This window comes from Macaca mulatta, chromosome 1 (assembly GCF_049350105.2).
Source record: "Macaca mulatta isolate MMU2019108-1 chromosome 1, T2T-MMU8v2.0, whole genome shotgun sequence".
In the NCBI taxonomy this organism is placed as follows: Eukaryota; Metazoa; Chordata; class Mammalia; order Primates; family Cercopithecidae; genus Macaca; species Macaca mulatta.
In genome coordinates this window covers 65,460,658-65,475,220 of record NC_133406.1, presented here as the reverse complement: position 1 = coordinate 65,475,220, position 14,563 = coordinate 65,460,658, and the positions used below count along the sequence as shown (strand labels likewise).

The 14,563-nt window shown below is 43.5% G+C and overlaps 1 protein-coding gene, 1 long non-coding RNA gene and 1 pseudogene across 9 annotated transcripts in view; 1 reads left to right on the top strand and 2 right to left on the bottom strand.

Annotated features, from left to right (window-relative positions):
• LOC144341545 (uncharacterized) overlaps positions 1-8,365 on the top strand; it is a 30,903-nt gene extending 22,538 nt beyond the window's left edge. Inside the window, exons 3-4 of the long non-coding RNA XR_013418550.1 lie at positions 7,074-7,176; positions 7,552-8,365. This is a non-coding gene — a long non-coding RNA (uncharacterized LOC144341545). The remainder of the gene's footprint in view (positions 1-7,073; positions 7,177-7,551) is intronic.
• Positions 1-14,563, bottom strand: part of CR1L (complement C3b/C4b receptor 1 like) — a 101,187-nt gene that overhangs the window by 9,369 nt on the left and 77,255 nt on the right. For 2 of the 7 annotated variants that reach the window (XR_013418497.1, XR_013418502.1), the window contains exons 13-17: positions 13,182-13,580; positions 8,807-8,983; positions 8,623-8,725; positions 6,194-6,279; positions 3,872-4,130 (exon numbers count right to left, since the gene is read on the bottom strand). Coding sequence is in view for 3 of the 7 variants with exons in the window: in XM_078005120.1 (XP_077861246.1) it covers positions 3,903-4,130; positions 6,194-6,279; positions 8,623-8,725; positions 8,807-8,983; positions 13,182-13,580 (993 nt within the window). In the remaining 4 variants the exon portion in view is untranslated. The remainder of the gene's footprint in view (positions 1-3,871; positions 4,131-6,193; positions 6,280-8,622; positions 8,726-8,806; positions 8,984-13,181; positions 13,581-14,563) is intronic. The other 5 variants (XR_013418499.1, XR_013418500.1, XM_078005120.1 and 2 more) reach the window with 3 other exon arrangements.
• LOC714151 ((Lyso)-N-acylphosphatidylethanolamine lipase pseudogene) lies at positions 9,580-12,008 on the bottom strand (annotated as a pseudogene). The gene has a single exon (XR_013996.5). The product of XR_013996.5 is annotated as a (Lyso)-N-acylphosphatidylethanolamine lipase pseudogene (transcript).

Genomic DNA, 14,563 nt, shown 5'->3' with positions numbered 1-14,563 from the left:
AGCCAATGACAATTTATCCTGAATTTTATTCAGGACTCAGACCAATATTTTTTTTAAAAGTCATTGATTTCACTCACATACTCTCATTTTACCTTCTGTACTCAGAGAAGATTTTTTTTTTTTAGACAAAGTCTCAATCTGTCGCCAAGCTGGGGTGCAGTGGTGCAACCTCACTGCGACCTCTGCCTCCCAGTTCAAGGGATTCTTGTGCCTCAGCCTCCTGGGTAGCTGGGAATACAGGCACATGCCATCACACCCAGCTAATTTTTGTGTTTTTAGTAGAGACGGGGTTTCACCATGTTGGCCAGGATGGTCTCAATCTCCTGACCTCGTGATCCACCCGCCTCAGCCTCCCAAAGTGCTGGGATTACAGGTGTGAGCCACTGCCAAGAAGACTTTTTAAAAATTAATATTTTTCTCATAAAAGTAATACAATTACAGAAGAAAACTTACAATACAGAACTAAAGAAAAAAATCACCCCAAATCCTAGTACCCAAAACATGTTTTGATACATTCTCTTCTGGCATATTTTCTCATATGTGTGTTTTCACATATTTATATACTAGAAATGTAAATTACAACAGAGATAAACTAGTATAATCTAGTAGATGCATCATAGTGTATTCAATGACTTCTATTGTGCATTTATTTCTAGTTTTCTTTCTCATGAAACCCTTAATAAAATGCATAAAATATTTTATATTTTACATTATTTCCTTAGATTGGAGTTCTAGGAGGGCTAACTGGCAGGAATAGTTGTATTATTGTCCACATACATTGCATAATTGTTTTTCATAATAGATTTTGCCAATTTACAATAGTACCTTCAACATACAACAATATTTGTTACAGTACATCCTTAATTTTTATTGGGTATTCACATAAAAACCTTTTTAATGGACAATTTTAAAAAATGGTACCTTGTTATTTTGCATTTCTTTAGTTCTAGTGAGGTTAAACAGTTTCTGTATATTTGTGTGTCAAAGTAGAAAGATATTTACACCCTTCCTCTAAATCTTGCATCCTAAGATAGTTTCTGCATTTCCCTGCAGAAACTTTCAGGGCTGTGTTGCATTGAACTATGTAGAACTGAAGAAACTCCATTTACCTTAGAAATGGCATGGAGACTTCTTGTGAACTAAGAAGGTCCAGAAAGTGGGGAGAATATTGAGAGACAGTCTGGGTGGAACTGAGAGAAACTAGGCTCTAGGAAAGCAGTTGCTTTAATGAATGGGACACTGGGTAATGGAAATGGGTAAAGAGGATTTGGGGACATTTTAATGAGTGTCACATAGTTTAATTTTTCTTTAAGCCTCTCTTAAGATATTCAAGTAGAAACTTCTCTTAGTTTTAACATGTTTCCTGGAGTTGAACTTGTTAGTCTAGCATGCAACACCATGCTAATTATTCTTGAGACAGCGTAAATATGGGTTATATGTATTAATTCTGGCTTTAAAGGGGACCTGGCGATTACCCCTTGCTCTGAGGAAGATGTTGAAATGAATCGGGCCTCTGATGTAACTGGGCCATTGAAATGGGAAGATAGGGGATCTGAGTATCCCAAGAAATTCTTCCTTCTCTGATGCTAGTACTCAGAGGTTCCTTTTTCTCTCTGGATTGCTATTCTTTCTCAAAACCCTCTATGGCATGTCACTCCAAGCCTGGACCACCTCCCCAGGTTAGTTCTTCATCTTCCATTTTAGGAAGGCCTAGGACTGGTATCTTAAGTAATCTATCCCAAGCCTTAGGGGAAAATACTGGGTTTTATTTTTTCTGTTTTGATGGTCTCTAAGATCATGAAACTTTCTTTGCCTCTTCTCACTACAAAGCAGTAAGATGTCAAAGGCGAAGACTAGATAGGGTAAAGAGACTAGGAATAAGAAGGCAAAGGGGACTGCTTTTAGTCTGAGTCTTAGTTCAGAGAGACAAAAGGAGTTCCTAAGTGGTTCAGCCCAATTCACGAGGAGTCTACACTAAGCTCTGAGTTCCAAGAACCTGCTGGTTAATAGTTATTTGGCCCATTCTGATTCTTTGTTGTATCTCCTTCAACCAACTGAAGAATTGCCCATTATCTGGTGTTTGGGACCTTGGCCTGATAACTTTCCATTTTATTATGACAATACTTAAATATTCTCTTGTTGAATGATATATTTACATCCTTTGACCATTTATTTATTGTTAAAGTTAAATATTGTTATTTATTGTTACAGATAAGTAGATTGCTTGGCCAGGCTACCCCATTCTGTGGTCTTGTACAAATTACCTAAACCCTCTGTGTCTCAGTTTCTACATCTATAAAATGAGATAATAAGAATACTACCCTCCTCATAGGTTGTTGTGTAATTAAATTAGAAGCTATCTTTTGTGTGTTTGTGTGTGTGTGTGTATGTTTTGAGACAGAATCTTGCTCTATTTTCCACGCTGGAGTGCAGTGTTGTGATCTCAGCTTACTGCAGCCTCGACCTCCCAGACTCGGAATTCTCCCACCTAAGCTTCCCAAGAAGCTGCAACTACAGGCATGTACTACCATGCCCAGCTAATTTTTTTATTTTTTGTAGAGACAGAGTTTCGCTATACTGCCCAGGTTTCTCTTGAACTCCTGGGCTCAAGTGATCCTCTCACTTTGGCCTCCCAAAGTGCTGGTATTACAGACATAAGCCACCATGTCCAGCCTATCTATCTTTTAATGGTGGTACTAAGTATTCATTATATAGTAATTTTTACAAATAGTACCACAACCACCACTACTGCTACCTGTAAGATAACACTATTAACCCTTTGCTGTGTTTCCCATATATTTCTCATCTATCTACTGCGTTATTTTTCAACCACAGAAATTCTAAGTCAAATTAGCCAACAGGTCAAAAAAGTCAGCACCAGGCTCATGCCTGTAATCCCACCACTTTGGGAGGTTGAGGCAGGTGGATTACCTGAAGTCAGGAGTTAGAGACCAGCCTGACCAACATTGTGAATCCCCGTCTCTACTAAAAAATACAAAAATTAGCCAAGTGTGATGGCAAGCGCGTGTAATCCTAGCTACTTGGGAGGCTGAGGCAGGAGAACTGCTTGAACCCAGGAGGCAGAGGTTGCATTGAGCTGAGTTTGTGCCATTGCACTCCAGCCTGAGCGACAGTACAAGACTCCATCTCAAAAAAACACATTAAAAAGTCTACAACTTTTATGATTCAATGCTCTTCTGTCCTTACTGGAGGATAGAGCTTGTGCAGGCAGTCACAGCCACAAATGCATCTACAGTTGTCAGGTACTGTCATTTAAAGCCAGACTAATATATCAAAGGAAAGAGCTATGGAGGCTAAGAGTACAGTCTTAAACTCTGCTTCTCCAGGGCCTCCTGAGTTCCCTTTGTTAATGGTGAGGTGAAGGACCAACTAAATATAGTCAGTGACTTGAACAAACCCTTGGAAACAACATAAAAAGTATAAATCCCTACATCTGAGTTTCTTAAATTACTTTTATAGTATTATCAGTTCTGAAGTAAATTACGTCATCATTGTGTACTTTTCGTGCAGCACATCCATCTTTCCAGGATAAAGACAACTCGTAGTAGAGGTAGAATAAAAGAGTATTTTATTTAGCATTTGTTTTCAGTACTTTGAAAATATTCTCTACAAAATCTGGACCTCACCAATTCTCTTCACTGTCCACCCCCTTCTCTTCTTACCATCCCACACTGCTCACCCCAAGGACCATCAGAATACCAACAACTGAGACACAGTGTGCCTACTAGAACCCATTTGTCATTCACTTGGGAGGTAGTTCTGTCTCTGACATTCATAGCAAAGCCATTTTCACAAGCAAAAATGACTGTCACTATAGAAATATGGAGGTTCTCACCTAGATATTCTGAACCCGTTTAGGATATGTGGAAGCAGGTACTAACCAGCAGGAACAGAAAGTTCACAGCGAGGGGCGGGGCTGCTCCAAACCCCATTCCCTTGAGGGTCACTTGTGCAGCGGATGGTGCTCTCCCCAATGAGGTTGAAGGTCATCCCTCTGTCTGGGTGGGGGTCGCATGTGTAAGATACTTCTTTTCCATAGGGAATATCTCCAAGGGGAGCTCCTATGTGTCTCCCATTAAGGATAGCTGGAGGATTTGGGCAAAAGATTTCTAGAAAGAAAACAAGAGCTTTAAGTTCCATTAGAGTTTCACTTAAGATGACTGAAATATTAGTGACCTGTGACTGTGCTATGAGTATAATTTTTTTTCTTTTAGAAAGAATATAACTAAGGTGGATAGAATTTAAATCTGTAAGGCTTTTGTTGAGAGGCAACTAAGTGATGTGAGACCTAAATTACAGTTTATTGCAAAAGGCCAAAGACAGTGTTTTTGGACCATCCAGGTAGCTATGTTCATAATGAATTTGGAAAGTAATTATTTTTTTATATTTTTAAAAACGCCCATTTGGTTGTCTACTTTAAATCAGGCATAGTAAGATTCCTGGGTTGACAATGAGGTTCAAGACAGACAAAGTTTTGGCCATTGGAGACCATAAGTTCCAAGGAAATCTATGAACGTTAATAATCATGAACTATCATCTTTAGCAATGTAAATGTTTCTTGGTGATTCAAGACCATTATCATCAGGACCAACACCAAATTTCCAACGGCGTCATCAGACTACATTGGTAAGGCTCTTTTTACCTAGATTAAATGGTGCCAAAGAGTCTTTTTTTTTTTTCTTCCAATTTATTAGCCATCATTTCTTCCTCCTTTTAGTCTGCTTAGAACAGTTCCTTCCCTAAAAGCACTTGATGCTTCTAATTTGATATGAATTTAGGAAGAGATGCCCAAGTTTATCAGAATTATATGTATAAAAAAGACTTAGTACATCAAACAATGATTGACTTCTTATGCTTGAATTTTACCTGTTTGTGTTTTCCTAAGTCTGTTTATATATTTATTTTCAGCTTTATATGTCTCTGTAAGGTTGAGTTTGTTGGATACTTGAGTTTCCTCAGGTATTCACTGTTCTTCACCGTAATACTCACCATAAAATATCCGAATTGATTTCTGTAAGTTATTTTAACACAATGCAAATTAAACATTTTCCAATAAGAAAAAAAAGGTTTAAAAAATTCTTGCCTTGCTTTAATAGACAGAATAGGGTAAATCAGTAATGTCTTAGTATGTCAAACATATACTCTTATCTAAGAGTTTCTGAATTCTTTCTGAATTTGGACATACTTTATTTAAGCAGATGGTTTGGAAACTTAGGACACCTCATCATTTCAGACACTGATTCATCATCCCAGCTCCTTCCTCTGTACTAATTTATCATATAACTCTGTTTTATTTTCTCCATAACATCCCTATTTAACTATCATTTTATATATTACAATTTTTAGAATTTTGATTACTTATTTTATCATTCTTAGTCTGCTTCCCAACAAGAAAATACACTCCAGGAAAGTAGGGAGGTGTCTTCACTATTCTTTTACTCTTCATTGCTTTTTCTACACATGGAAAGTCCTAGCACATGGGAAGCCCTATGTCATTAAATACTGCCGGCTAAAAAACAAGCTGACTAAACTGTTTATGATATGCGAGGGGATAAAAGAACATAAAAATTTGGCTGGGCATGGTGGCTCACACTTGTAATCCTAACACTTTTGGAGGCGAAGGTGGGAGGATAGCTTGAGCCCAGGAGTTTGAGATCAGCCTGGGCAATATGGCAAGACTCCATCTCTACAAAAAATAAAAAATTAGCCAGGTGTGGTGGCATGCACCTGCAGTCCCAACTACTGGGAGGCTGAAGTGGGAGGGTCACTAGAGCCCAGGCCATTGAAACTGCAGTGAGCTGTGATTGCACCACTGCAGTCTGTCCTAGGTAACTATCTCAAAAAGGAAAAAAAAATTAAGAAAGATTACTCCTTATAAGAAAACTAAAAATAAATGACTAACTAAAACGTGCTGCACCTTTATGTCATCTAGTTTCTTGCCACACATTCCACACAACATTAAACACTGTCATTAAACTAAGTGATTTACAGATTAGTAACAAATGTCAGAGAAGTCCTACAAGATGCTTCTTGAAATTCTTCCAACAAAGAAGTATTTTTATCCGAAATTTAGTTAAGTAAAGATCCAGACAACAAGTGATTCCATGCAGTAAACACACTGGAAAACAAAAATAAGGAGAGTTATCCAAACTACATAGTTCTTTCTACTCACGTTCACACACTGGAACACTGCTATTCCAAAGGGCTTTCATTCCAGCCAAGACACAATGACTAGCAAACCTGCCTTTTAATCGGAACCTAAAGAAAAAAAAAAGTGGTAGCAAATGTGTGAGCAATTCCCATCTCTCCCTTGATTTCTTCACTAATAGATGCTCAGCTTCCTCACTACCATTTCCTCTTTGACTATCATTTGGTTCTTAGGTTCCGGCCCAGCTAAAAGTCTAAATTCATTAGGGATCTGAATTCTTCAGTAGCTGGCAGAAACTCAAAGGCCAATTTATTCTAAAGAACCATAGTACCCTGTGACTGGCAAAGCAATTAGAGCTGATGTGCCATGTAAACTTCATAGCCCAGCATCATCTACAGAAGGCATGAACACAGAACCAGACTTCTCCATGGGCACAAGAGCCATAACCTTCAGGTGTCATATTTCACTGATGGCTCTCTGACATCCCACTTATTCTCATTAGTGGGTCATGAGGCAGAACAACTCTCGATTTGGTAAGCAAAGCCAGGAACATCTGGAAAGAGAACAGCCATTGTTTTTCTTGCCACTCCAAATATAATGGGCCAGAGGAGGCTCACAGAAGCATGCTGAACCACGTGCTCTAACAAACAAAGAAGGGTCGGGGGAAAAGTCTTTGCCACCCTGAAAAGCCTAACTTACTATTGAATCCTGCTTCCCTTCTGAAATCTAAAATCGTTCTGGAATTGGAAATCATTATTAGGTGGTGGACTTTGTAAATGCCAAAAAATCCTTGGAAATTATTAAAAATAACTCCTTAATTGCTCAATCTAGTTATCCCCCCAGACTCATAGTGTACCAAGAATAATGGATACACATAAACAACGAATAATACCTCACTTGACAGTGGTAGAAGCAGGAGGCAGACAAATCCTAGGCAGATGGGGCGGATCCCGATGAAACCCGACCTTCAAGCTGAAGACAGTTTAAAGCCTCGCTACAAGTTCCAGGTAAATCCATGGACTGGCTTGAGAACCTCTCTTCCCATTGGGTGTGCTTTCCTCTGATTGATCCCCACTCTTCATCTATTTCACATATACCTGCTCTTCCATAATTGGTTTTTTTGCACTGTTGTGCCCACCTTTGAGTGGTGGCTTTGCTTTAGCCTTTTTTGCACACTCACAAACAAATTAATACACACTTCCAATTCTGAGTCCATAAAAGCCCCAGAACCAGTCACACTGAGAGAATGACCTCCTGACTTCATCTGGGGTCCACCCTCGTGTCTCATCTCCCCTGAGAAGCTGTTTCGTCACTCAATAAAACTCTTCTCCACCCTCCTCACCCTTCTATTGTTAGCATAACCTTCTTTTTCTTGGCTGCAGGAAGAGAACTCAGGACCCACCAAACGCAGGTACGAAGAAGGCTGTAATACAGTGACCCTTTGCCCTCTCCCAGGGGAGGGCAGCTATTCCATGCAACAGGAAGCAGCAGCAGGTCAAGTCAGCCCTGGAGACGCAGGCCTGGCAGGGCGATGGGACTGACAGAGTTGTTAACACACTGCCATCTGTTGGGCTGCAGGCATTATCAAATGCTAAGAGCTATTAGCATGCTGTAACACCCCCTCTTGGCTTTGGGGTTGTGGGGACCCCTGTTTGGGCACCACCACGTTTCCTTCAGTGCGACATGACTGGTTCAGCCGCAATCCCCACACGGAGCCCGCTCCTGTGCCAGTGCTTGGTGCAGCCAGCCAGAACCCACACTTGCTCACTACACACCCCCTCCTGCCAGAGGCTGAGCATGTAGTCGTGGCAGCCACAGGATCTGCATCAGAGCCCAAGCCAGGCACGGCCTGGGAGGGTCGAGTAGATGGGGTGTCTCCTGCATTGATCCTGGGCCGAGCAAGGCCTGGGCAGGGCTGTTTCTGGCCAGAGGTCACCAGCTGGCAAAGTGGCTGAGAAAAATCTTGCATCAAAACAATTACACTGGCCATTCTTGACATGAAGATATGTAATTGGGTTATACTTATCCATACACTATTACAGATTTCACTTTTGATTGGTTTTAAGTTTCCTAAAACAACCTTTGCCTTATTATGAGGCAAACAATTTTCGTCTTACTCATCTTTTTTTCTCTAGTATACATTTTATAAAATTATGTTCTTTTGCCTCCAAATAAATACATACCCATTCATTTCAAGTTCCAACTGTGGACTCAAGATCAGTGACTATATTTAGGTTTGTACCTGACATTGAGCTGTATGTGCCATTTTCTCATTGTCTTCTGAAAGTGGTGCCACTTAGTCCCTACCCTTATTTCAAAACTACCCTTCCATAAATTCATCTGTCTGGGTACTTCTTATCTACTAGGTCGGCTCCTGGTTTGGATTAACCCCTGATCTCAGGGGAGTGATTCTCCACACTGAATCCTGGGTCTCAACTCTGGGTCACACTCACCCTTCATCGCAAACAAAGGACACCTTTGCTCCAAGCTGGAGATTGAGTGGAAACAGCACACGGCCATGAGGAAGTTGGCCCAGGAAGTCATCACAGGATTTCACTAGAAGAAAAATAAAACAACAGGAGTAAGACCTCCATGTGAGGGGGAAACAGCAATCTGGAAGCCAGAGAGTCAAGGCACCTGTACATATGGGGGCTTCAGGGTTCCAGTCTCCCTGGGGCGTGCAGTGCAGAGACGCAGCCCCTCTGAGGTCATAGCCGGGCTCACAGCTGTAGAACACTTCCTGCCCAGGTGAAAAGTTGTCCTGATGGCTTGGAGTGTGCTCACCATGCAGGATTTCTGGAGGCGGCTGACACACTGTGGAAAGGACAGTTCCAGAGTACTTGTTACTTACGGGGGAATTTCTTTTGCTATACCCTATGCTTGCTGAAGGCCTCATAGCTAGTAAAAGGTAGAGATATAGAACCCAATTCTCCCTAGCACAAGGCCCCAAACTCGCTTGTAAATCTACAGGGTACAAGGTATTTTCTCCTAGCTCTGGCTATCCAATGTGGAGTTATTAGTATTGGTGGATTCTCCATCTACATATTTCCTAGGAAGGTAATCCCGATTTGTACCATTGTTATTCAGGTAATGAGACTGTCACCTGAGACCAAGTCTGTTTTATAGATTTCCTCCCATTTCTCTGATAGCACACCTATGACTAAAGTGCAGTCATACTGTTTCAGGACAGGCATGACCCTAAATTGGGGCTTACTCTGGAAGGGTTCTTGCCTCACCCAGGACAGAATTCAAGGATGAGCCAGTGGTGCCGGACAGCAATCTTTTAGAAAGGCACTGCCCCTGCAGAGCAGGGCTAACTCGCAGGCAGTACACTCAGAGTCAGTAACATATGAGCTCCTGGCAGCCAACTGTATTTATACTCCTGTAAGCCCGCTTCAATTACATGTAAATTTTTTTTTTTTTTTTTACTCATTTGTTTATTAATATAGAAAAGGAGCCCAGGGCAGCTGGACCAGTAGTACAAAGCACCAGGAGTTAATACCATTCTGGTGACAGGGTTGGTTTTACAAAAATGAAGGAGCAGACGGGAGCTGCCAGGTTCTGAGGCCAGGCCCAGCCTACTGCCCAGAATCCCTGAAACAGCTCCCTGGGAGAGGGCTGACAGGTGGGTCAGGGTGGATTGAGCTGGAAACCATGGGGACAGATGGGAGGGATAGAGGGTCATGCAGTGGGAACCACTCAGTGGCTGACAAGGACAGGGAACTGGTGGCTGGAGGCTCCTCGTTGGGCCATGGGTAGGGGCTTGCAGATGGCCTCAGCTCTGGGGCCAGGTAGAGAAACTGCGAGACTGATGGGCATGGAGAACCCAGACATAGCACTGGGGCTGAAGGGCCTTTCTACCCTTTCTTCCACCTTTGCTCTATACTACATGTGGGGCTTCGGGGCCTAAGGCACAGGGGAGGCTCAGAGGCTTCCAGTTAGGAGGAAGATGGGGCAAGGAAGGAAGCACTTGAGTGTCCCTAGCTTAGGCAGCCAGGGATGAGACACAGGTGGGACAACAGCACCCCCACATAGTGGGGCTAGAATGTGGGGCAGGGAAGGGCTTTTCCTCAGCCAGTGACCAGGACCAGCCCCATGGCAACGATGCCTGTCTGGAGCCTTAGCAAATCAAGTGTGCAACAAGCACAGGGTGTCGGCAGACCTGGGCTCCAGCCAGAACTTGAATCACACAGAGCTGTATCACCATGGTCCAGCCATGTCCTGCCTTGGCCTGTTTCCTCCTCTGTCAATGAGAGCTTTGAATAAGACCTTCTAGGTCATGAAAAGGACTCTGCAGGTGAAGGGAACTCCAGGACCTGCTCTTGGCGGTTAACCAGACCCTGGATGGAACTGGTATGGGATGGGGTGAAGTGGGGCATGGAGGAGGAAGGTGTTCTTGCAGGGAACCTATCCCACAAACACTGCAGAGCTAGGAAAGGCCACTGGAAGCCCTTCTTTGCCCAGAGGAAGAAAGGCCACAGAGAGAGCGAATGTGGCTCGGTGCAATCCCTTCACATCCTCCACCATCTGGGTAACACTTGGCAAGAAGTGGATGGGTGACATTGTGCAACCCTTTATGTTCTTCCCCAGGGGTGGCACTGAAGGCCTCTTGTGGCTTCTGCCTTCAGCCTTTAGTGTGGGATCAAGAGTGTTCTTTTCACTGTGGTCCTGTTCTGGGAACAGCCTAAGACTCTGCCTGGCTGGCACATGTTAGTTGGTGAGGAAAGGACAGAGTGGGTGAGTAAGCAGACAGGGAGGCAAGAGTGACTCTCTGGCTTTCTCCTCTTCCTCTTCAGAGAGCGACTCAATCAACTGAGTCGCAGATCTTCTCCACTACAGCATTGAAGATGTGTGGCTGGTCAGCATAGACGTGGTGAGATGCACCCTCAATCTCCATGTCTCCGACATAGGAATCCGGCCCCTGCATCTTCACCTTTTTTCCCGTACTGGTATCTATCCAGGTGTTGGACCCATAGATCATGGTGATGGGCACACCTTTTCAAATCAAGTGAATTCGCTCCAGCATAGGGTGCTGGGCCCAGCCAAAGGACTCCATCATGGCTTTGAATACCGTCTCACCACTGGGATTCTGTGCATTGCAGTGATAGATATACTCTGATATGGTATCATCTTCAAAGAAGTCTACAAACTTGCGTTTGAATCCGGCGAGAATCGCTGCACCAGGCCAGGCCTCCAGGGCCCAGCTACTTGAAGAACAGCCAATGGATTGGAACGTCCTAGGACAGATGCCACAGCTTTGACCCAGGTTGGGGGTGCACGGATCTCACTGGGGTTAGTTGGTCAGAGGGGAAAGCCCCATGAGTCCACCAGGATGAGGTGTTTAACTCTATCAGGGTACTTGATTGAGTAAGAAGTGGCCAGGAATCCTCCCAAACTGTGCCCCAGGAGGGTCATGCTGGGGATCCCTATGGTCTCCTGCCACGTCTCTATCGATGTCACAAACTCATCCTCAGCCCCCTCCAGGTCCCTCGGGAATGCTGGCCTTGAGCATCGCCCGAAGTCAAGCAGATGGAAGGTGTGCAGTGTGCAGCGGGCACTCAGTGAGTCCATGTTGAGGACCCAGAGGCCCACGCTGCCCCCAAAACCGTGCACCATCACCAGCGGGGTGTGGTCCTTTTGCTCGGGGCTCATAGTCACTGTCCAGATCTTATTCTGGTTTGGGAGGGATACATATCTGGCCAGGAACTTATTCTGGAGACACTGGAGGATCCTGGCTTCCACATTCTTCAGCTGAGACATGGAAGTGGGGCGCCACGTGGGCAGCCAATTACTCAGCCAGCCTTGAGGATGCTGCTCCAGATCATCGGCCATAGTAAACAACTGCTTTCTGTTTTGTGTGTCTGCGTTTTTTTTGTTGTTGTTGTTGTTGTTGTTTTTGAGGTGATATCTCACTCTATCACCCAGGCTGGAGCACAGTCGTGTGATCTTGGCTCACTGCAACCTCTGTGTCCCAGGTTCAAGTGATTCTCCTGCCTCAGCCTAATGAGATTTCAGGCGTGAGCCACCTCACCCAGGTAATTTTTATATTTTTATTAGAGACAGGGTTTCACCATGTTGGGCAGGTTGGTCTTGAACTCCTGACCTTAGGTGATCTGCCCATCTCGGCCTCCCAAAGTGCTGGGATTACAGGCATAAGCCACCATGCCCGGCCAGTTACATGTAAGTTAAGGGGCATATCAATGCAAATTGAGGGGGGTGTTATTTAGAACTTTCCTGGAAAGGGGTGGTAACTTCCAGGTCGTTGCCATGGCATTTATAAAATGTCATGGTGCTGATGGGAATATGAGGGCAGCTAGCGATTGCTTTCATCGCCATCTGCCTGTTCCTGCTGTTTTTTTCACTTCATCCTATCTAGGACAGATTCTGTTTTGGTCAGCAGGATTGTGACCAGAACACAAGCCCTGCCAATCTCCTACCTCAATACATCCGTCCTTATATCCCTTTATCTGTTTGTCTTCCCAGTTCAGTGGTTGCACAAGGCTAACATGGGTTGGTAGAAGAATGGTAAGCTCTTTCTCTGTCCCTATGTATCAACCATAACACCTCCCACTCAGCTGCTAAGCCAGCTATTGTGGCATCAGTAGACAAGATGAGCCATCAAAAACACAAGGCCTTAAATAAGCCAGTGTTGTTGTAAACAATAAATGAGATAATGTATATAAAAGCGCTTAGGGCACAGCTGACTATAAAGTCCATATAATTTTTCAATATAATTGAGAGAGATTGGAGCTGGTACTTTGCCCTGAGAACTGATTAATAGGTGAGTCCAAAATAGCTTTTTTTCTGGCTAATTAAGGTCTTGCTTTTTAAAATGAAGACACATATGCTGGGTGCATGCACACCCCCGATTCTTAATTTCATGCTTCTTCCCCCCAAAATTACTTTCCCACCCTCCTCACCACACATCCCTCCCCCGAACAAATACTAATCTCCTGATCCAACAGCAATGCATGTCATTTGCAGGGACCTTCTAGGCCTCAGTTAGACTCACCCCTGGAGCAGCTTGGTAACTCTGGCTCCCATTTGTTCAGGGCCTGGCATTGCACACGGTGGGGTCCTTTCATGACAAAGCCAGGCTGACACCTAAACTCCACAACTTCATTTAAGGAAAATAAGCTTCTGTTGACAGACACCAGTATTCCATTTTCCACATTTGGAGGCGTGCATTTGTTAGGTATAATGCACTGAGGGGCTGGGCCGCTCCAGATGCCCACTTGATCATCTTTGCTGGTGCAGTATATAGAGGGCTCACCCACGAGCTCAAACACCTTTCTCCCTCCGCTTCCAAGATTGCAGTGGTAGGTCACCACAGATCCATAGTGAAAATACTCTCTGTTAGTGCTGAAGAAATCTCCATTGGTGATGTTGGGGGGTAGCCCACAAGTAATTCCTGGCAAAAGAGATAGCAAGTTAACCAAAACAAAACCTTGGGACAGAGTCTTGCTCTGTCACCCAGGCTGGAGTGCAGTGGCACGATCACGGCTCACTGCAACCTCCACTTCTTAGGTCAAGCAATCCTCCCCACTCAACCTCCCAAGTATCTGTGATTACAGGCACTCACCACTGTGTCTGGCTTATTTTTGTATTTTTAGTAGAGATGGGGTTTGGCCATGTTGGCCATGCTGGTCTTGAACTCCTGGCCTCAAGCAATCCACCTGTCTCTGCCTTCCAAAATGCTAGGATTACAGGTGTGAGCCATCGTGCCCTGCCTGGTTTCTTAAAATTATACTTTATTGTAAATTATGCTAACAGCTTTTTGGAAATCCCAAATTACTGGAAGTAAATATCATCTAATATTTGCTAATGTACAGATATATTCTAACAATTTTACAATATTATGAGTTCTGCTCTTTGTAGTTAACATTACTTTGCTAAATGTGTCCACATATTATTATAGTCCATTTTTTCCCTTTTTTTTTTTTTTTTTTTTTGTTAGACGGAGTCTCTGTTGCCCAGGCTGGAGTGCAGTGGCATGATCTTGGCTCACTGCAACCTCCTTTTCCTGGTCTCAAGTGATTCCCCTGCTGCAGCCTCCCAAATAGCTGGGATTACAGACATGCACCACCATGCTCAGCTAACTTCTGTATTTTTAGTAGAGATGGGGTATCACCATGTTGGCCAGGCTGGTCTCAAACTGCTGACCTCAAGTGATCCACCTACCTTGGCCTCCCAATGTGCTGGGATTATAGGTGTGAGCCACTGTGCCTGGCCTATAGTACACATTTATATTTCTTCTGCTAAATGAGAATTTAACTATGTTATCTCACCATTATTAATTTAGTTCTCTCTATATAGAATGCATTTGTCTTTATTCTATTGGTTATTAATATAATAAAGCATATAGCACAGCTTTTTTTTTTTTTTTTTTGAGAC